Source organism: Camelus ferus, chromosome 27 (genome assembly GCF_009834535.1).
Source record: "Camelus ferus isolate YT-003-E chromosome 27, BCGSAC_Cfer_1.0, whole genome shotgun sequence".
Lineage (NCBI taxonomy): Eukaryota > Metazoa > Chordata > Mammalia > Artiodactyla > Camelidae > Camelus > Camelus ferus.
The window spans coordinates 15,056,588-15,079,746 of NC_045722.1; the positions used below are offsets into that span (position 1 = coordinate 15,056,588).

The 23,159-nt window shown below is 44.6% G+C and overlaps 1 protein-coding gene and 1 long non-coding RNA gene across 5 annotated transcripts in view; one reads left to right on the plus strand and one right to left on the minus strand.

Moving 5' to 3' along the window:
- The window catches only part of SV2B (synaptic vesicle glycoprotein 2B), a 156,674-nt gene that overhangs the window by 99,019 nt on the left and 34,496 nt on the right, over window positions 1-23,159 (plus strand). For all 4 annotated transcript variants that reach the window (XM_032468927.1, XM_032468925.1, XM_032468926.1 and 1 more), the window contains one exon: window positions 22,821-23,001. In XM_032468927.1, the coding sequence (XP_032324818.1) occupies window positions 22,821-23,001 (181 nt within the window). The remainder of the gene's footprint in view (window positions 1-22,820; window positions 23,002-23,159) is intronic.
- On the minus strand, window positions 1,564-21,762 carry LOC116660187. The gene is made up of 3 exons (XR_004315558.1): window positions 21,592-21,762; window positions 9,181-9,184; window positions 1,564-1,575 (listed from the first exon to the last, which is right to left on the minus strand). It is a non-coding gene; the product is annotated as an uncharacterized LOC116660187 (long non-coding RNA).

Here is a 23,159-nt window from a genome sequence, read left to right on the forward strand (position 1 = left end):
CTTTATTTACCAAAAAAAAAAAAGTCAGCAGGCTGAATTTGGCGTATGGGCTATAGTTTTTTTGCCCCCGATTTAGAGCCACAGTAAATAAGATTGGGATATAAAACAAAGACAGCATCTGCATAAAGAATTGTCCCTGGGGGGTGGTTTAAAAATGATGTTATCCATTCCCACTTAATTAAAGGGACATTTAAAATGATGAGAACTCTGTCAGATGTGGCCGTCAGGGAATCAAAAGAGACCAAATATGTACAAACAAAAGAAATGATTTGAGAAGCAAGATATCACCCAGAGTTTTTAAACACTAACAAAATTTTATTTTTTTAAATTATTTTTATTATTTTTTTTATCAACAGAAGTTTGTGTTTAAGTTTCAATAGATTTTTTTTAAAGGGTAAAAAACAAAATAAAACAAACCCCAACCTCCTGACCAAACCAAACCATCCCCAGTTCATCTAAACATTTCCAAGGTACTATTTTGTGTTCTGCTATTCTCAACTGAAACCCTGGGTCCATGTTGGTCCAAATTGGTACTGTTAGCAGTGATTTCATGCCCTCTTGGTCTCTCAGCCACCCTGGTGCCCAGCAACCCCATTAACAGAGCTGCAGCATGGTTATAGCTCCCGCTGGCTCCCAGGGCAAACGCTGGGAGTGGAGGGAACCTGGTCCCAATCTGGAGAGCCCATGTGTGTGCAATTTTGCTTTCAGTGTTTACCGTGAAGATGCTATGACTCAGTCCCAAGAGGGGCAGGCAGACCCCTGAGCAGAGATGGACTCCCTATACACTTGTGGGCCCCCTTGATGGTCAGGCAATGTGTCTGAGTGGATCCAAGGAGGCAGATGACTGGAGGGTCTCGCGAGGCCAGCTTTTCCTCTTGATATCTCGTGTCAGCTGCGTAGTCACTGTGGTGCTTAGAGGACTTTTATCCCATCTGTACACATCAGGAAACAGGCTCAGAGAACTGCATTTAATGTCAGGTGGTCATTGCTGGGGCTGGGATTTTAATTTCAAGGTCTGTGCTTGTCCTGCTGCACCATACTGCCCTCCCTTCATGCATGGTCTTCAGGACGGAGGTCATGACCTGGGGTGGGCATTCTCTCCATGTCATCAAGCACCCCATAGGTTGCTTGAGCACCGTGATTTGCCTCTAACAGAGAGATAGCATGGTGTGGGGAATAACGGTGTGAACACTGGTGTCTGGCCACTAGGGTTTGGCAGTTGGCTATACCTGCCAGTGACCTTGGGCAAGCCATCACTTCTTTAAAGATCGGGTTTCCCATCTATGGAATAGGGTAATGATCATTTGTTGTGAGGATTAAGTAAGATAAAGCTGATAAAGCAATCAGTGTTCCACGCCTGCTGAGCAACTGTTAGCTCTTGTTATTCTGTGTTATGACAGTCTCCCTTCAGCATCCTGCAGTGAATTATAGCTTCAGGGAGATAACGCAGCAGCAGGGACGCTGGAGCCGGGTGGCCTGGGTTTGAATCCTTGCTCTGCCAGTTCTTAGGAGGGGGACTTGGGGAATTACTTAGTGTCTCTGTGCCGTGGTTTCCTTCTCTGCAAAATAGATGTGCTAATGGTATCTACTTCCCAGGGCTTTTGTGAGGACTAAATGAGTTTAGTGCATTTAACTTGACTTGTCATTTCAAATGACCTCGAATTGTTGGCATCTCAAAGCCTTGCTTCCTTCTAACCGGGGTAGCGCCAGCTATTGATGACACTTTGAACAAACCTGCAGCATCCTCCTCTGCCTGCACTTGGTCAGTTGACAACAAAGTTTTCCCATAATTGTCAAGATATCCCTTAAGCTGGAACAGCAGGCAATTTCTAGCACATACTGATCCAAAGAAAGAGAACCTCATTTTTAGGCAAGAGTTCCACTTTTGCCTTCAGAATTTTGATTTCCTGGAAGGGTCTAGTTATTTTATTTTATTGGCTGTTAGTTTGTGTGCCATCCCCAGTGGGAAGGCTTAGGGAGTCCCACACTTCAGACAGTGACTTAGAGCCTAACAGGGAACCCCTGGGCCTTGGTGTCTGTGTGAGCTAAGGGAGGACAGTGGAGCAAAGCCAGATGGGGTGGATTCATTAGAATAAATTGCACATTGAGTTTCCATAGCAGCTCAGGGATGGATGTATTACTCTGCTTTCATGAACGATTAACCTTTAATTGTTTCATATGCAGATTCGAGGTGAGAGCATCAGGGCAGATCATTTGATTATGAGCCACTTTTTCTTTAGCCCTGAATTCAGAGCGTCAGTTCCTGAAAGGAGGGGCCACTCTGTACCCTAGAGCCTGGCACAAAATATGTGCTCAATAAATACTTACTTACCATCCTGGAAGCAAGTACTCATGATGGTGAAATCTACCCCTAGGACTTTTCATGGAATCTTTTTGTGTTTGATTTGTATCTGTTGTCCTTATTTATATTTTTTAGATCATAAGTTTCTTTAGAATAGAATGAAAGCCAGGGGTTCCCTTAACAGTGTCTACACTCATGGCCATGTTTAGGAGTGTGGACTTGAGTCCACAGGCAATGGAGAGATGTTTAATGGGGAGCTAGTAAATGCCTTTGAGAAAGGGAGTGGTAAGGAGGTACCTGTGATTTAGGATGATCACGCTACTCCAGTGATTTTGGTGTGGGGAGTGGTTTTAGAGGAACAGAATCTTAAGGATGAATTTTCTGAATTGGTTCTGGAGTTTCTGCAGTCAGCCCTGTAACCTGGTTAGATTTAAAGACACTGTTTATTGACTCTATTTCCAGTCGTAAAGAGAGCACTGATCGTTCACGGCATCTTGTGGCACTAGAGATATACAAAATGACATCATGTGGTACTCCCAATCAAACACTTATAAGAGGTAAAGCTCTAGGTGACCACTGCTGTCAAACTAACTTTTGTCAAATTAAAGAGTATGAGCTTGGCTGGTTGCTCCTGATGGTCACTGACAAAGTGGGGAAAGAAGCGAATGAGCTCAGGGACTCAAATTCCCAGCGCAAGCACTGCATAAATGACCCGAAAGCTTCTATGTCTGCCCTGAAAGAGACCTTTATCTCCTGAGATTGTTGATAGCCAAACCCAGAATCTCATCCTCTGAGGCTGAATTGCAATGCAAATTGAATTCCTAGCCTCGCAGGGTGTCTACTATTAAAGTGAGAGCATTGATGGGGAAGAAATGGGATCCTGGAAGCCGGCATGGGGATGTGTGGGAAGGCCCTGATGAAGCTGAGGACACTGATCTCCGAAATTCTGTTGAGTCTTCTTGGCCAGTAGAAGCATCCTCTCCACCCCTGTATTGAGGGGATTAACCTTGCATTGATGAGGAAGCTGCAATGGCCTCCCACGAGGCAGTTGCCTTGGGAGACACTGTGTTTTCTCCTCAGGACCCCCACCCCACCCCTTTTTCCTTCTGGACTTGTAACTAGACTCAAGTCCCAGCAGGTCCCTAAAAGTGAGGTTCAGAGTGACCCATAAGGAGGTATGCTACACTGCAAAAGAACTTCTTGATTTTTCTAATTTACACAGGCAGAAATTCAGGGAGTAGGCGTGGGGATGGATTCAGGGTGTGGGATAATGGTGGAAGGAACATAAAGTAGGATTGAGCCCCATTGATTGATATGGACCCACTAAACAGAGATTCTGCATTTAACATTGGAGATTGGGGAGTTAGAAAAGGCTCTAGAAGTTTGGTTGGTTGATTGGCTAAAACATGGGCCAAAAGTTGGCCCAGAGTCAATGATCTTGAATGCCAGATCTGCCTCGACTTATTGTAGTGGAAGAGAGTCAAAGGCTTAGGGAGATTGGAATGTTAAGAGTGGATTTGTCATTTAAAGCCTACTCACCTACCTTGGGAGGACACACTTTTCACCATGACTGTGAGAAAAAAATTTGCAAAGGGACCCCTGGCATCCTTGAAGGGCTCTGTGAGCACTCTTCTATGTGGGGCAGACCTCACAGTGGGGGCTTCAGTCCCTGAACTGAGGAACCTAAGTGCAGTGGGAATACTTGGGTCCTGGGGTGGCAGGGGTCAAGTGGCAGCACTTAACCACCAAAGTCAAGGTGGATGTGTTTAACGGACAGCAGAGCCAAGGCGTTGATCAGAATAGCCTGAATCTTGGAAACTTGGGTATTCCCAGAAGTGAGATGGATAGGAAGCTTACTAAATTCTTATTTGATCTGCATAAGCAGAAAAATTCCAGATCAAGTGAACGAAAGTTGAATTTGTCTCATAAAAATAAGGGCATGTCCCCTCAATCCATTCCCAGCTTTGAGCCAGTTTATAGAGCCAACATCTATAAATGAAGGGGAGGCTGAGTCCCCTTGGGGAAGGATCCCAGTGCACAGTTTCTCTTTCTCCCAGTCTTCCCCCAAGAGACCTGCAGCTTTTTGCCAGAGTGACTGTGCATTGGGGAAAAGGAAATAAGCAGACCTTATGAGGATTACTGGACACTGGATCTGAATTGACACTAATTCCAGAAGACTCAAAACACCACTGCAGTCTGTCCGTCAGATTAGGGGCTAATGGAGGTCAGGTGATCAATGGAGTTTTGGCTCAGGTCCATCTCACAGTGGGCCCAGTAGGTCCCCAAACCCATCCTGTGGTTATTTCCCCAGTTCTGCAATGCCTAGTTGGAGTAGACGTATTTGGCAACTAGCGAAATCTCCACATTGATTAAAAATGGATTTTCAGAGACAGAGATCAGAGGTGGGAGACCTGGCTGAAGTTCATTGGAATAGTCCAAGGGAGAAACCTGCAATTCTTGGATATAGAGGAAATAGTAGAAATTGTTTGAGTGTTTTGACAAATCGAGATTTTTATATAAAGCTTTAAAGTATCTCTGCTGTAAGCACCATTTTTTCTTATTTAATTTGTGCAAGGAAGAAAACAGACTGACTTACGCAAAGAAGACAACCACTCTTAACTTCAAGAGATTTACATTTTTATACAGCTGATTGTATTTTTATTATAATAAGAACAGTGAATTCATAGTCACAGGGTTGGCTATTACAAAGCTGATGAGTAAATTCAATTTTCTGTAGCAAACATACAATGAATAAAAACAATTTCCTGTACAACCAATGAACCCACCAACCAGCTAATCAACTACCAGCATTGTACTCATAAGATTAAGAGTTATTTCACAATTAACCGTGGGGGTTAAGAAAAATTTTGCAAAGAGATCTTCTTAAGACAAAACCCTTACTTTTATGATGTGGGATCCAGACTGAGTATGGATTTAGCTTTGAGTGAGGCACTTTTCCCACCTGTCTCCAGCTATTTTGTGTTTCTTTTGTGTGTCTTTCAACTGAGTCCTACCTCAAAGGATAGAGCCCACCTCAGTCTGAAAGCCCTTGTGTCAGCAACTTCTAATTATTAACTGCTTGTTCAAATTTACGGGTCCTGGATTTCTGCTTTGGCTTTATCAAGGTTGAGTCAAAGATATGTGGTGCTTGTATGTGTGTAGGTTTTGGTTTTACATGGAGGGAATAGCATTGACTGGAGAGAGAAGGAGAAGAAGAAGGAGGAGGAGGAGAAGGAGGAGGAGGAGAAGAAGGAGGAGGAGAAGGAGGAGGAGGAGGAGGAGGAGGATGAGAAGGGAAAGGGGAGGACGATGGTTGGGATATTTGCACGCAACTTGACCAGCGTGAAAAAGTGGAGTCGGACCCAAAAACCTTGTTTGTGTTGGCGCAGGGTTTTAGGGATGATCAGTGACCTTTTACTGACCCTGTGAGTGGTCAGAGTGATAATGCCCAGTTTGCAAGATGAGGGCAGAGCTGCTTGGAGACTGTAAGAGATGCCTGCAGTCCCTAAGGTAGTTTTCTTGTCCTTTGCTGTCACTCATTGCCACTCATGTCCACTGTGGGTTACTTCACAGTAATGGGGTTGGAAGGTTTATTTTCTCATGTACAGATTTCTTCACAGAAAGCAAAGGGAACGGATGCTAAAGGCTCAGTGACTTCCCAGTGCTGGTACAACCTCTGTTACCTTTCTTCTAAACTAAAAGCAACTTATACTGATTATACTACCACCACCAAGAGTTTCGATTTGATAAACTCTTACCTTGCATCCATTTTATACATGACGTTTCTGATCCTTATAATGACCTGCAAGGGAAGCATTATTTTCACCACTTTACAAATAGTCCCTAAGAGTTTAAAGTAACTCGTCATAACTAGTTAGTTGAAACCAGCTGTATCTGACTTCAAAATCTATTGCTTCTCCTTTACCTGGCTGTGCCACCTGTAGAAGATGTTTCCAGGTGCCCAGTACATATGTAACCTTGAGCCAGCTTTTATGCAAAATGCGTCACTCCAATAAGAGGCAGTTGCCAAGTAGGCACGAGGCCTCCATCAGAGGGCTGGAGTTTATCCCTGTAGGTGAGAGGGTGATGTAGCCCACATCCCAGCCTGCTGGACCAGAGAGGCCAGGTGCTGATTTTACCCCAGGCAATGAAATTCCTGCAGTGATCCCCGAGGCATAGACTCTCAGCCCAGAATAGGCTGTCAGGGAACTGAAGAGCAGTACCACCATCCTCCCGTGAAAAGGGTCCCAAGGGATGCGCCATCACCCTGTACGGACCAGAGCAGCAGAGGCACAAAGGACTGCCTCCCCCGCCCTCCCATCCCGCCAGGAACCACATCAGATGATGGAACACTCACGCCCAAAGTGGAGTTCATGACTGTGCAGCTGTAATGGGTCTTTGTAGGCCAGTGGGTGTAAAATGTCTCTCTATTTATAACTCTTACGCAGTGCAAGCCTGGATGAGTTGGTTTTCACTGTGCAAAGGATTGATTTAGTTTCCAGAGAAGTAAGCTTGAAAGTTTCAGATATTAGCAGGGCAGGGAGGAGGGAAGGGAGAGTCAGATAGATGGTCCTGGAAATGTAATAGCCTTTGACATGCCCCATGGGGTCCGCTGAACAGACTGAATGTGAACACTCTTCTCTCTGTGGGGACTGGCCCAGGCGGCTCAAATGTGCAGAGTGAGCACCTTCTCTTTCAACAATGGAGATTTTGCTGACTCAGAGGCGTGCATCGGTCTTCACTGGGGATGTGCAGGAATAGCCCAGAGAAGTCGCAGTCCTTTCCTTGGCCTCTCTGCTTCACCTCTCCTTGGGTCCTAGGCAGGGAAGTCTTATCCTTTGAAGGACATGTGACAACAGATTATAAGGCATAAGCCATTACTTACCACATTATAGAATCATCTAATATCAGATGGGGAAGGGGTAAAGGAGAACTCCTGGCACACCTTTTGTTTCCAGTTGGAGGAAACTGAGCTCTGATGAGGAAGTAAGTTGGTCAAGGTCATGTGCTCCGAAAGTGGGACCAGCGACCCTGACTACTGGCACAGAGCTCTATCCTCTACATCGAGTTATCTCACTTTTTGCTCTAAATGAATGATTGTATGAATCAATCAGGTGATCATTCCTCTGTATGATTCCTTTTTCAGGGAGGCACTATGTGTCTAGGATGCATGCAACTGCTGGTAACAGTGACTCTAAATCATGAAGATGCTTATTCTTTACTTATCAAGATTTCTTACAGTTGGTGGTTCCAGGGCTGGGTCAGTGGTTTACTGTGATGTCAGGGCTTGAGGTCTGGCATTTGTGATTCTCCTTGCCTTTCCCTCATGGTCACAAGACGACCACCAGAGCTCTAAATGCTACATCCTCCCATGATAGCTTTCCAAGCAGGAAGTAAGAGAGATGGTGGCAAGAAAGTGCCTCTTCTTCAATGTTCTCTTTTTCACTGGGCACAAAAATATTGGCCAGGAGCCTCTGACAAACATCCCTATGTATCTTTTTTTGCTCTCCCTGAATTGTATTCACATGACCATCTTAAATTAACTATGATTCATCCTCGGGTTGGGGGTGTGTGTGTGTGTGTGTGGCAATTTCTCTGAGCACAGCTAACAAATACCTAACAAAAACTACACTTCCCTTAACAAGGAAGAAGAGGGAAAAAGTTTTGTTGGGAGTGTGACCAACAGTGTCTATCATATGTGTAAGTGCTTTGCAGGCGGACTGTCTGACTTTATAGTCTGGCTGTGTCACTCACTATCTCACCTTAGATAAGTCAGTTCACCTCCCTGAACCCTGGTTCTTTATCTATAAAATTAAGATATTATTAGTGACTACCTCTCAGAACTATTGTGAGGCTTAAATAAGAGAGCGCACATCAAGGGCTCATCACAGTGCCCAATAAGGACCCAATAAATATGACCTTGCTTTGTATTTTCTTTCTTCATTTTACTGAATAACTCTTTAAGGAATCAATTATTTATTGAGTGACTCATTGATGAATGACATACAAGTCCCTCTTTCATTTTAGAGGGAAACAGACAATAAGTAAGGTGGTTCTCCACCCCTCTTCCCAACCTCCATCCTTCCTGTTGGCAGGAACAAAGGGAGCTCCAGAATTCAGTGTGCTCTGGGTAGGTCCTTCAATACTTCTCCCCCCCCCCCCGCCCCAGACTGGTTTTCGAGACCTTCAGGACTGTTGTCACGACCTTTATCACTGTGTGTGTTGTCACCATGAGACGTCCGTGTCTCCCAAGAAGTTCCTTATCCACCCAGACTTTCTTCCCCGTACAGCTCTGTGCATCCTTTGTTTTTTTCTTATCTAATCCTCACTCCTCAAGGTCTTCTCTTACTGTCATTTACCTTTCTCGCTTCCCTGAGGACATTCCTTAGCCCTGCATTCTTAGTGGGTGGCTCTTTTCTTTCTCATACTCCACATCCTGTACCATAGCTCCTCTCAGCTCCTCAGTAACACACCAAGACCATTCGCCCTCCCTCCTCTCTAAAACATCCCTTGCTTGAATCTCCTGTCATCAGAGTGTGTCACCCACCTTGTTGCAGTCATCTACTGACCCCCTGGTTCCTTGAGGACTTTAGTTCTAGGTTTACTGTCACCATCCAACACTATTTCCATTACAATTCTTGATGATTGTCAGTAAGCACTTTGCAGTACCCTAGTGAAAGTCCTCGGCAATTATGTCCCCCTTCTAAGTCTCTTACTGTCCTGGTCTTACTCCAGCTCTTATCACTGTCAATAACTCCAACCCCTCCACAATCCCAATGTCAAGTGCTCCTGTCTTTCTGGCTTACTCTGTCTAGTCCTCTAGCTTCTACAGTTGTTCAACGTCATGTACACCTACAGCCTTTTGGGCTGTCTCTTACCACCCTCTTGTCCTCACCCCATTCTTCACTGAACTTAAGCTCTGTGGACCAGAACCAGAGCCATTCCCTGCGTATGCCACCAATTTCCTCATGCCTCCCTCACTTTGTTGTGTTCCCCAGTTCTGTTTACACCAACTCTTCATCAGTCTGTCCCTGTACCCTGTAGCTGAACATGGCTGGTGAGATATGCACAACGTGGTTCACTGGCCTCACTTTAAATTCATTGTCAAGACCCTTAAGGGGACCCTTATGCTGCCAGACATCATCCTTCGTTTCCCTGAACCATTCACTTTCCCAGTCTCCTTGATGGCTGTTTCGTGCCTTATCTTCTATTCTTCAATTCCCAGGCCCTCCTCCCCATCGTTACCCTCAGCATAATGAAGTCAGTTCCTCTTCCACTGAGAAAACAGAAGCAACCAGAAAAGAACTCTCACAGCTCCTGCCACCACACTTACCTTCCTAACTGCCTCTGTGCTTTCACCTTATTCCTGTTGCCATGGAGGAGCTGAGAGGCTCATCTGTCCTCTCTTACACTAGATTCCCATCCCCTCTTACCTACCTCCCCAGAGCATCACTTTTGTAATTCCTATTTTCCTCCTCCTCATCTAGTTTTAAAAGTCTGTATGGAATCATTCCCATCAGCACACAAACATGATACATGATTGGAGTTTCCCCAATCTTGACCCCATGCACGTCTTCTCTATTTCTCTGTTCTGTTTTCAGTAAAACTCACAGAATCTGAGTCCTCCCTTCCCATCCTCATTTACATCCACTGTGAGCAGGATTTAGTCCCCAACACTTTAGAAAACTGTGCTTGTCTAGATCACTAGTGACCCCTGCTTGATCAATCCTGTGGTCCGTTCTCAGTCCTCAGCTTTCTTGACCTGTCAGCAGCAACTGTAAGAGCTGACCCCTCCCTTCTCCTTGATACGTTTCCCTTAGTGGACTTCTAGGCTATCCCTGCCTCCAGTTTTCCTGCTGTTCCACTGGCCATTCCTTCTTATTCTCCACTGCTGGTTTCTCTTCATCTTCCTGACCCATAAACATGGGAACATGTCACTACTCAGCCTAGAATCTCCTCTCTCTTGCCACTCACTTCTTCGGAGACCTGATCCAATCTCTACTTTATATACCATCCTCTCTTGACTTTACCTCTAAAATCTACCCAGCCACTTCTTACCACTTCCATTGCTATCCATCATCCCACCCCAAGCCATCAGTATTGCTCCCCTCCCTTGGGATCTAATGGTCTTCAAACTGGTCTTTGTGACTCCACCTGTTGGAGGGAGAGGCCACTGTGGGTGTGTGGTCAAGGAAGCTTTGGCCTGGAGTATGGGAAGGAGCCACATCTGAACAAAGAATGTGCTGGATGGAAGACCAAGCAGTGTGAAGACCCGATGGGGAAGAGCACAGAACATCACTATCCAGGGGGTAGGCTTTACCTGATAAAAAGGTAAAGAGAAAATTAAGGTTAATTGTCTTAGGAATAGAAAAATTAAGATATCTGACCTATGAGATACATTTTATGTCAACGAAAGTGTGAATACTCACTTTCCTAACATACTAATATTTTTGTTTATTTTATTGAAGTATAGTCGGTCTACAATGTTGTGTTTTATATATATGTGTGTGTGTGTGTGTGTGTGTGTGTGTGTGTGTGTATATAAATTCCTTTTCATATTCTTTTTCATTATAGGCTACTAACATAGTAATACTAAAACCTGCACAGATCTACATTGAATGAAAATAATTGTTCGGTTAGTAGAGTGTTTTAAAAAGCAAAGAATTTTATTTAGAAATCAAATTTCTAGTTCTTTTTGAAACTGTAGGAATAGGGTATATTTTCTAAAACACAGCAACTGGCCGAAGTAAAGTATGGCTGCTTCCTTTAGATGGGTGTGTATCCCTGGTCCCTCCTGTTTGCTATTAAGTGTGCCTTCTCAACTTGACTCATTTGCATTTACTGCCCCTGTAGGCACCTGCTTTTGAAATCCTGGGCTAAGAGGTGAAAAGATTTCATCACTTTGGATATTTGAAAGGATTCACAAGACTCCTCTGAGAATAGTCACGTAGGCTCTTATTTAAAAGCAAAGGACACAGTGGAGCAGAGAGCGTGTAGGCAAGCACTGGGGAATCAAGAGCACATCTAGGCACAGTCCTCAGGGTCCTTGGACCTGTCTCCAGATAAAACCACCATGACCTGTGCAAGAAATCTTCACTATGAGAGAGCTCAAGGCAGAAGTTTCCAGAGGGGTTTTCTTGTCCTTCTGGTTGTGTGGTTGAGCCAGGTTGACTAAACAGTTATGCCTCTGAAAACCATGAGTGAATGAACTGGCCCTAGGGATGGCCAGGGGAGTTTCAGACTTTAAACAGCACATCACAGTCTCATGGTCTTTATCTTGGCCATGAGGCAGAGCCAGATATCCAGGTGTCCCTGGAGAGAAAGATAGATCTTTTCCAGTCCGGTTGTAAATCAATTCTATGGTAACATAGAAGGATAATGTTCTTTGAAGACAAGGCAGCCTGTTCAGAGTCACTGTACCAAAAAGACATCCAAATTCTGGAAGGTCGTGAGTTTGACCTCTGTCAATAACGAGCCTCATCACCTTCTGATGCCTTGATGGGAAGCTCAGCCCTGTGCACCCCCATCCAACCGTCCCCCACTACCCCCAGCCATCTGCTTGTTCTAAGACTGCCAAGCTTGGCTCCCACCGTCTTTCCAGTTACCAGCGTGCCAGAGTTCTTGCTGTGGCTCTTCTCTGACCCCTGCCCTGCTCCACCACTTAACTTGTTTCCACCTCTTTATTTCTGCTATATTGTGAGGGTTTTTGAAAACAGAAGACTGAGATTTATTTAATCTCTATGCCCCTTTTCCATACATACTTATATGTAGAGAATGGGGCTGAGCAAATTTCCTTGGTAAAGAATTTGGTTTCCTGTCTTGATTTTTTTTAATTGAAATATAGTTGGTGTACAATATTCTATGTTACAAGTGTACAATATTGTGATTCACATTTTTTAAGAATTATACTCCATTTACAGTTATTATAAAATATTGGTTCTATTTCCTGTGTTGTACAATATATCCTTGTAGCTTATTTTATATATAATAGTTTGTACCTCTTAATCTCCTTCCACTTTATTGTCCTATTGTCCTTCCCCTTTAACCTTTCCCCAATGGTAACCATTAATTTGTTCTCTGTATCTGTGAGTCTGCTTCTTCTTTTTTTTTTTTTACTACGTTCACTAGTTAGTTGTATTTTTTAGATTCTACATATAAGTGATATACAGTATTTGTCTTTCTCTGTCTGACTTATTTCACCAAGCATATTACCCTCCAAGTCCATTCATGTTGCTGCAAATGGCAAAATTTCATTCTTTTTTATGGCTGAGTAGTATTCCACTGCATATATATACATTTTCTTTGTCCATTCACTTATTGATGGACTCCTCTCTTGATCTTTTATCTGCTACTCCTATCTCAGCATCTAGCTTTCAGCCAAAATCTGCAACTAATTCAGCCCTATTATGATTCCCCTGGACTGGTCCTAGATCTCATCAGATACATTACTCTACCTTCTAGAAATGACCACAGTGTCAGCCACAATTTGGGCTTTAGTAGAGTGGTTGAGGGATTGCTGAGTCTCAGTGGGTGACGATCATATCTGAGATGCCCACAGTGCCCAGGGGGAGTCATCAGAGATGTCATACCTCTGCTGGCTTTAGCCCAGGTGATACCCCCTCTCACCTGCATTGAGAAGTACCAAAAGGAAATCTCTGCTTTTCTGAGATGTCTCTAGTGTGGTCATATGTGAATAGGCAATTTCAGGATTCTCACAGCATCTTCAAGGAATATTTCTTAATGATTCTTGTTATCAGCTTGAGAGAATATTAAGGGACATGTCAGATACCCCGTTGCCTCAGGGCTAAGCTAAGCCCTGGACAGAAACCTCACTAGTGTCCTGAATTTTTTTCTGTTACAATTGCTTCTGCCATGACTGTGGGCCTGTCTCCCACTCACCAAAGGCATGGCGAGGGATCTGAGGTCTGGGTATCCTTCCAGACTTACTGTTTGGCCCAAAATATTACCTTGTGGCTTGAGCTTAGTTATGCATTACCTGGGATGATAAAGTCTCTAGACTTCCTTGCAGGGTCTCTAATTTCCCATAAGTATGGCTAGACAAAGAACGCTTTCCTATCCTTCCTAAACCTATAGGTTTAAAGCCCCATCCTTTCACTATGTTGCTGAAGCGGGGGGCTCTGTCCCTCAGAGTCCCCAGCCCACCTGCAGACCCCTATATCTGGGTCTGTTGGCTACAAGCAGAACCTAGAACTTCCAGGAAGGATGATTCTGCTCTTCTGTAGGGTCGTGTCTTCTCTTGAGCTGAAGAACCAAGCGTGAGTGAATGACCTGTGTCCTCAGACAGAGTGACAAATGCCTCCAGCCCCGGTGTCCTTGAATAGTGTTGGTGCATCTTTTCTCATGGACCACTCCATAATTTGGGACACTGATGAATCACCCAACAGTAAAGCTGGATTTCTTCCCATCAGATATTAGAAAATTTTACTTAGATATTTCAATCATTCTGATCAGAGAGGAAAGCTCTTAACCTCATCTGTTAAAGGATTAATACTTCCCTCACATGGTTGGAATGACAAATTGGAATTTTTACATACATCACCTAGCAAAGTACCTAGCACATGGTAGGGTCTTAGGAGGTGCTGATTCCTTTGTCCCTTCCTTTCTCCTCTCCACACTTGTTTCCAAACATCTTATGTGACATTTTGGAGAATTCCAACTTTCAGTAGACCAGGAAAGTTAGCCTGCTTCCAAAGATTTGTTCACTTGAGTTTATTGCACAAAGTACTAGAAGAGTCCAGTACGGTGATTGGCAGGTTGGTTTCCACTAGACAGACTGTTGAAGTGAAACCTTTTCTGTGCTAAGCACTGAGACCCAAAAGAAAGTACTTACTCATCACAGAAGTTTTCAAGCATCCGTATGTCCTATAAACAAAGCACTTGGCCAACTTACCCAAGGCTGTCTGATTTCATAGAGGTGTGCAGATGCATACCCATGACCTAATACCAAAGTGAGGCTTCTCTGGGGGGTTCCCATATACGTTCAACAGTTACCACATTTACCACCTTTTGGATCTCTGACTCCCAGGCCCTAGTCCAAGAGAACATTACCCTTCAAAAAGGTATATTTGGTTAAATAATAAAGAAGTGGAATACAAATAGTTCCACTGAGGGATGCTGATTTTTATTCCTGCAAAGCATATGCATGCAGTCAAATAAATATTGGAGTGGTTGCAGGAGAAGGGAGCTCAGAATCCTCCCAGGATAATTAATGCACTTAATTTCTAGGTATTCAAGCAAAACAAAAATGTTAAAAAGTGCCTTCTTTGTCCTTGGTTAATTGCTAAATTAAAGAAGATTATCATGCAGGAGCCCTTCTTTCACATCACACATAAGCCAGCCAAGCCAGCCCAGTCTGATTGTTTATCTCTTCAACTGCTGCCTCTGGCGCTGAGAGGGTGTATCCTGTCTGTTGTGAAAAGCATCTCTAGAGGTGGCTGAGAGGTTGATGATCCGTACCAGCTCTCTGGAAAGAAATTCAGCGCTGTGTCCCAAGAAGCTCTTTGACCTCATGATTTCATTTCTTGGAATCAATTCTGAGCCAATAACCAGCAATGCAGACAAGGACATATGCACAGAGATGTTCTTCGCTGAGTTATTTATCAAGTGGAAAAAACAGCTTATGAAATTTCCGTTACAGAATGGTCTCAACCACGTAGTTGTATGCATACAAATACAAAGAATAAGACATACTAATAATAGCTGTCTTTGAGTGGTGGTAGGATGGCTCGTTTTGGCTTTACCTTTTATACATTTGTAATGTATTCTTCAGTTTTTTCGGCAGTGGATATGAATTATTTTAATATTATTTTGTTTATTTCTTGGAAAAATATTACTGGAGAGCTTACTGTGTATCTTTCTCTGCTCTGGATGCTAGAGACGCAGGGCGAGCTCCACTCAGACAGAACTGACAAAGGTCTGTCCTCCATGAGTTTGCCATTAAAGGAGTTTGACAAACGTTGAACCCATAAATATGTAATAGCAATTAGACATATGTGACATGAAGGAAGAAGTATGATGCAGAAAGACCAGGATAACACAGGGATGACAGAATAACACTGGGGGCGAGATGGGGTCTGCAAACTATGGCCCACGGATCTGTGGCCTGTATCTATTTTTAAATTAAAAAAATTTTCTTTTGGTGGGGAGGAAATTAAGTTTATTTACATATTTATTTTAGGAGGAGGTTCTGGGGATTGAACCCAGGACCTCGTGCATGCTAAGCGTGCACTCTACCACATGAGCTATACCCTCCCCACCATGTTTTTCCATTTTTAAGGGATTATAAAGAAAAAAGGGAAGAAGACTATGTCACAGACCACCAGGCATCGGCAAAGTAAATTGTTTGCAAGCCAAATATTTATTCTCTGATCCTTTATAGAAAAAGTGTGTTGAGTCCTAGGTTGGAACACCAGGAGATGACATTTAATCTGAGAACTTAAGAAACAGAAGAGTTAGCGAAAAAAGAAATACCTCCCCCACACGTCTTGTTAGAGGAAACTTGAAAATATTTTAGTCAAAGAAAGCTTTATATTGGAAGCTGGCTTCCTTTTCAGGTAAGGAGAGAGGGAGGTGCACTTAAAGGGCACGCTGCTATAAATAAGCTTCTTCCGCTAGTCTTGATTCTCTTTCCTCAAGTTCTGATATATGGTTGGTTTGATTTTTAAAATACCACCAACTTATTTTCATCTTTCCAGTCTCAGGTCCCAGCCGATTCTAAGCCGCACCGCTCATAGAAACAGCGGCATTTAGCACGTGTGCATTTACTTTAGGGCCAGGCATTCTGCTAGACATGTTCAACCCACTGTCCTACATAACCCCCTCACAGCTCTGCAAGGTGAGCACTGGTCTCTTAGAAAGGAGGAGCAAGGATCAGAGAAGCTGAGCGGGGTGCCTGCGGTCATGCTGCTGCTAGTCCGTGAGCAAGCGCTGTGACCGTGACCGACTTAAGTCTTGTGTCTCATGCCTTGTGCCTCAAGAGTGGGCTCTTCCTTTTATAGGCACCTGTTAGAGTGGGTTCCTCCCTCTTCCAAGGAAGGGTATTCCATTTTGTGGTGTTATCACCGATGGAAAGCCCTTCTCGTCCCAAAACATCCCCCTCCTTTCACCTCCATCCCCCCCTACCCTGCAAGTAGCAATCATGGCTTTTAATTACCTCCAAAAGCTCAGTGTTATTAGCGGGGACATTGCCTTAAAATGCCTCTGAGCACGTTGAATGCAATTGAAGGACAAACTTTCCCACTTTCTAACTAGTCCCTTATCTGCTTTATGCTGAAGTCATTTTTGATAATTCCATTGCACTCCAATTTTCCAAATTTATTGTCTTAATTTCTGCTGTGAAAGATAGATTTTAAATGAGTTCAATAGTACAGACATTTCTAATTCTCTTCTCTGTACATAGGCTCATTTTTCTTCTATTCTCCCTTCTCATGGCCTCTCAAGACAGTGCAGGGGGAGAAAAACTTCTTCCTTCTACCCTCCTAGGTTCAGTGCCTGGGGGCCTGCAAACTAAACTGACAAAAGACAGATTAACAAGAGAAAAGCAAAGAGACTTTATTAACATGCATGGTGCGCATACTCATGGGTCACTCTAGGGAGGGTTAGAATTTGGGCTTAGAAAGCATCTTCACAAGGAACAGTGCATTTGTAGAGAAATGACAAGACAACAAGGGTTTTAGATTCCCAAGAGTGGCAAACGGTGGGAAGGTAAACTGATGGGGCAAACTAATACAGAGTTCCTTTAGTAAGGTTTGTTATGCAGATGCTTCTTTGTGTTGTCTCTGGGTTGATAAGAGTCTCTCTGTGATTTAGAGTGTAAGCCTGCTTTTAGGCAAATGTGGGGGAAGTGGGAAGGCAAAGAGCTTTTTTTTTTTCTTTTTTTGGAATCTGCTCTTTCTCAACTGTCTTCAGCTCAAAATAACCCTTCTATCAAAGTGGCATATTTGGAAGCCGTGTATTGTGATCCCTACCACAGCATTTTGAGAAGCTCTTCTTGTTCTTTCTAGTTCCTTCTTTGCTTTGGACAGCGAAGTTTGGTAGGAAAATCACCGGGCTCGGAGCCAGGAGACCAGAGTGCAGGGTCAGCAGTTCCTGGGCCAGCAGAGCGTTTCCAGGAGAGTCACTGACCTTCTCTGGGGCTCAGCCTCGTCATCTAGCACAGCTAAGGGACCGAGCTCAATGTCTGATCTCTAAGATTCATCAATCTGCCCCTGCATCTGGATCGGTCAGGATGTAGGTAGGCGACAGAAAACATACCAGTTATTGGAACAGAGAGAATTCAATGTGAAAAATTATTAACTGGCTAAGTGAACTTTTTGTAAAACATATACTGAGGTGGCGACGGTAGGGAGCAGCTGCCACCCCTAGGGCTGTGGGAATTAAGGGAAGAAAGTTGGAATTATGATAACTTAGAGGCTCAGAGAAGGGGGCCCCTTGGAGCGAAAGCTCAGATCTCCAGAGAGGGGACCCTGGTTGGCTGGTACTGCTGTGGGAGGGGATGGAAGGCAGGAGGATGTCTGGTTCTGCTCATTGGATTCAGCTGTCGCTGTGGAAGGGAATTGCTGCTGCCAGGGTGAAGACGTGTTGCTCCGGTAAAACTTACAGGGACAGAAAGAACAGGTCCTTTTTCCTTCACCAGCCTTTAAGCCTCCTTTTAGTGCCCCCTATTGGCAGGACCTAGCAGGGAGCAGCCTGCAAAGCACACTGATTTGTAGACAAAGTAGGGGCCAGAAGGGTGGCTGCGCGATAATAGCTTAATAAGCATCAGGATGTTCATGGCTAAGATTGCAAACTGGTGGCCCAGAAGCCACTTAGGGTCACATATGGTCCACAGACATGTCTCATGTGGCTCTCCCAATGGTTTAATCAAACATTTGTGTCTGGGTTTGTTCTTTTAATCTGAAAATCTTCTTTCTGGGACAGAACTTCATCTTCCATGACTTACACTTTTTAAAAACAAACGAACGGGAAGGCAGCTTGGAGATTAGATAGCTCAGGAAATAGTTTACAGTGCAGTGGTCAGGCCCTTAGAGGGTGAGAGGCTTTTCTCCCAAATCACACGACCGTGGATGAGATCTTCAGGTTCCAAGGTCAGGACTCGTGTCACTGCCCCTCCCAGTGTGTCCCCGAGGGTGTGGGGGTGTGCACTCCAGCCTCTCACTACTGAGTGTGGTCCACGGACCAGCAGCTCCAGTCTTGTTAGAAATGCAGAACCTCAGGCTTTGCCTCAGACCTACCGAACTGGAGAATCAGAATCTGATTTTAACACGATACCTCCGTGATTTGTGTGCACAGTGAAATTTGGGAAGTGCTGACGATAACTTCATTGAAGTCAGAAAAAAAAGCACTTTCATAGGATGCTAGTGTTTTTCTCTGGGGTGGGACTGGGGTATGGGGTGTATGGACTGGTTCTTAGCTCATCTCCTCACCATTCCTCTAATTCTCATCTTCCCCTCCTCCTCCAAGTTCACAGGCCCACACATATGCAGATGCCACATATGCTTGCACTCATACACGTGCACGCGCGCTCTCTCTCTTTTTCAGGCTCTGAGCCATTTACAACCTGGTCTCTGTCCTGACCTCCAGCCCCAGTCCCTCACCAGGTCCCCCACGTGCATGGTGCTCTACTCACACTGAACTACTTGGCAGGCCGTTGCCCGACACATCAGGCGTTCTTTTCGCCTCCTCATTTTTGTCCGTGCTATCTGCACCTGCCTGTGATACACCCCCGCCACCCAGATGAAGACCTGACTAACTTCTCTTTGTCCTTCAACAGCAGCTTGATGTCTTTCTCTTGGAAGCCTTCCCACGTTGGGTGAGGCGTATCCAAGCTCTGTTCCTTCTCTGTGTTTTTATAATACCCGATAAATACTTGGACTGGAGCACTCTTTCTCACCAGGAGATAATCACTGGTTTTGTCGTTTCTCTCCTTGAACGGAAGAAACCATGCCCCACATAGCAAGCAGTCCTGGGGGTGAGCAACTGAAGAAAGGACGAACTGACACAGAGCTACGAAGTCTGACCAGTGCTTATCTCTAAAGAGCAGTCAAGTCGAGGAATTAAAGCATGGGCTCTGAGGTCAGAGTTACTGGTTCTAAACCTTGATATTTCCATCAGTTGTGTGACCTTGGGGAGCGGCTTTCTCTCTCTGCAGATCAGTTTCCTTCTGTATAAGGCAGGTGCGGTAACAGTGTCTCCGTTACAGGTTGCTGGGAGCATTACATGGGGTGAGCAATGCCTGTGAAGTGCTTGGTGTGGGGGCTGCCTAGTGGCAAGTGCTCACTCTGTGCTGGCTCTTTTGCTGCTGTTACAGGATACATCAGGCTCCCAAGTTTGTTTGGCACTTACTGCCCATTGTTTACTGCTGTGTAACTCGGTGGCTTACAGCCACTGTCGCCTTTACTTTGCTCATGAATCTGCAGTTCGCTCAGGACATCCCTCCCTCCCTTCCTTCTTTTCAGCATCAGTTTCTTTATTCCAAATGTTTGTTGATCAGGTGTCACGAGAGAAGCACCAGGCATTCGTTGGCTGAATGGAGTGTTGGAAATTCTCGGCAAGGAGTGGTACTAACTGGAGGCTAACAGAAGTTGGAAGTGGAACAGACTGAACTTGGAAAAAAAAAAGAGTTCTCTCTTGCTCTGATCTGGAAGTCTAAATGACCAAGTATAAGGAATTGTGGAAAACTCCAGTGTGAGATGGGCGGTGGTGACCTCCCAGGGGCCCATCTGGGAGTGCGGAGGAAGGGAGGGCATCTCAGATGTGGGGCTCCTGCCCGTGGTCATGGTGTTAGGTGAGCTGTCTAAGTCTGAGAGAGTAGAATCCAGTCCTGGTTGGGCATGGGCAGAGTTTGGGACTTTTCCAATTGGTTGGGGCATCAGATGCTGGTAGGAAACTAGCATAGGGACTAGACTCTCAGGACTGGGCACAAAGCCAGTCATGTACATGGCACCACCAGGTGAGAGTCAGGGGAGCTGCAGCCTGGGGCTCACCCAGCACGTAACCAAATTCATTCTTGGTGGAGATGGGTCGTGGCAGCAGAAGATGGTTTTAAGATACCCTCATCAGTGTGACTAAGGGAGTCCTGCTAGACATAACACTCAATGGCTAAGAACCAGGCAGGATGAGGTCTGCTGGGAACCAGATGCTGAAAGCCCCGAGCCGGTCAGGGCTGGATCAGACAGATAAACTCACAGTCTAGCAGGGAACACTGACTCACGTGTCATTACAATATAGCATGACCCAGGTCTGAGTTGGGTTTGTAAGCCTTGACTCACTTTCTCAAACACAAGTGTCAGTGACCTAATGTAGTGGGAAATTGCTCACTGTGTTTTCTGAGCTACGGGCTGGGAAACTGGTAAACAGTGGATTCTGAGCCTCACTCTGTCACTTCTCTGTGTGCCCTCTATGTGTGTCCAGGAGCACAGGGCCAGCAGTTTCCCCTAGATGGCCCCATGCTGGGCTCTCTGGAGGTCTTTGTCCTAATGTCCCATTCTCCTGAGGGCTCCCCAAACCATCTTATCTAGAACTGTCACCTCCCACCTGACACTCTCTTTCCCTGCCTCTGTGTTATTTTTCTCTGTATCACTTATCAGCAACCCACTTACTGTATATTTTACTCACTTACGTATTATCTCCTTTCCCCAACTAGAATGTAAGCTCCACGAAGAAAGGGATTTTCGTGTGTTTGTGCCCCTCTGTATCCTTGTGACGAAAATAGCACTTACTTAGTAACAGGCACTTAATAAATGCTGGTAGCCTCATAAGGATATTTCATGAAGTGACATCATACACAAAGAAGAAAAAGGAAATAAACACACTTCATGACTTTGAGCAACGCAGAGCTGAAACATGACAACACACGTGAGGGAAAGCTGTTGACAACACCAAAGGTATCATTTCTTTTCATCTCCTGGAATAAAATAACAAGGGAAAGAAACCTGCCACGGGGAAGATCCAGCAGAGCGTAGTTGAATTTCTCCCTTTGGGGACCTACCTTCAAGTTGATTAAGCAGTGAATGAAGCTCTTGACTTCACGCGCACCCTTCCTAGCTCACATCTGCATGAACCAAGCATCCGCAGAGGGGGAGAAGCTTCCTTTCTGTGAAAGGCAATTTATGTTCTTCGTTTGATTTACCCTTAAGGCTGAGCAAAAGGATACTTACCTAATTTGTATTTAATATTTTCACCACGTGAAAGATATTCTCCAGAATTTCCTTCGTGGTTTAGTCAATAATGTGTTCACTTAGCACAGTCATTGCTAATTAGTTAAGTACTCAGTATTTAGTAGTGTTACGGAAATGGCAGGCCAGCAAGAAACAGGCACCACTCAGAGGGTTGGAGTACTCAGATGTATTACGCCGGAGGGCTCAGAGGGGCTTCTGCTCCGGAGCTCTGAGCACCTCCAAGACGTGTGCGTGAGGTTTTATAGGGTTAATTACAAGCTTGGGGTACTTGGCCAAAAGGCATGGAACAGCTTTAGCAGCACCACGATCACAAAAGTGGGGGCAGGGAGGCAGCAAACCAACATTTCAAGGCCAGATATGTCTCTTTGAAAATCCAGCTGGCTAGCAAAAAAAAAAAAAAAAACATGAACAGGGAATCAGCAAACTGACACTTATTAACTTAGATTTATGAGTTAGCCCAGCAGAATTCAGATCAGTAATCCGACACTTGTTTCACTTAGATTTGTGAGTTAGCTTGTTAGCCCAGCCCGGCTTTTCCTTCACACTAGGAAAGAATTATCCATGTGTTTCTGAAAGTGTTCCCCCTCTATAAGGATGCTGGCTTTCATTGGAATACCAGCCATAAATGTGTCTACAACCATATATGTATATGCTATCTTAAATTAACTGATTTTATTCTAAGGCACATAGGGGTTACATGTGTTGAAAGAAGGACAGCTCATTGCTACCCTCTTCCATATTTCCCTAAGAAATCTGAACACTGGTTGTGGCTTGGAAAAAGCCCTTCTTGGGTGTTTAAATATATAAGCCATCTTGTTGGCAATTGTTTTCACTCACACCATTTTTTCCCTTCCCAATGTTCCCCATGCCCACTTTGCCACACTTTTCCCTGGAAAATTTCTCTTTAAACCTAACCCCACAGGTAAGGACTTTTATACCATAAATGCTTTTTTTTTTTTTGGCTTAAATATAAAACGAACAGCATTTCTCTCATCTGCGGATTACTCATCTAAAAGAGTAGGGTTTAAGAAAGGGCACAGCAAACCCAGCTATGGTGGATCTATTTTAGTATGTGTACATATGTGTAAGCCTGGGTGGGGGGAGCTATTTTTTTTTTTTTTGAATAACATTCCTAAGAAGTCACATTTGTTCAGCACTTCTAATCTGCACCAACATCTGTCACATTCCACCTTTTATGTCTGTGACATGGAATTTCTAGGATGCATTAAAATGGGCATCGGATTTTCTAAACCATCACGTGGTTCCTAATTTCCTGTCTTCTCTCTCCACCTTTTCCTCTCTCTGTCCCCTCCTCACAGGGCTGATAGTCTACCTAGGAATGATGGGGGGAGCCTTCGTCCTGGGGGGCCTGGCTGATAAACTGGGGAGGAAGAGAGTCCTCAGCATGTCCCTGGCCGTCAATGCCTCCTTCGCTTCCCTCTCCTCCTTCGTACAGGGATACGGATCCTTTCTCTTCTGCAGACTCATCTCGGGCATAGGGTACGTAATCACAGAGGCTCAGCTGGAGGCCCCTGGACCAATGGTCCGCCCATCCTGGTACTCTGCCTCTGAGTGGTACCTCCAGAAAACCTCAGACTGAGTTTTTTGTCTGACTTCCAAGATGCTGTGTTAAAGTTGAACCTTAAAAAGGGGCTAGG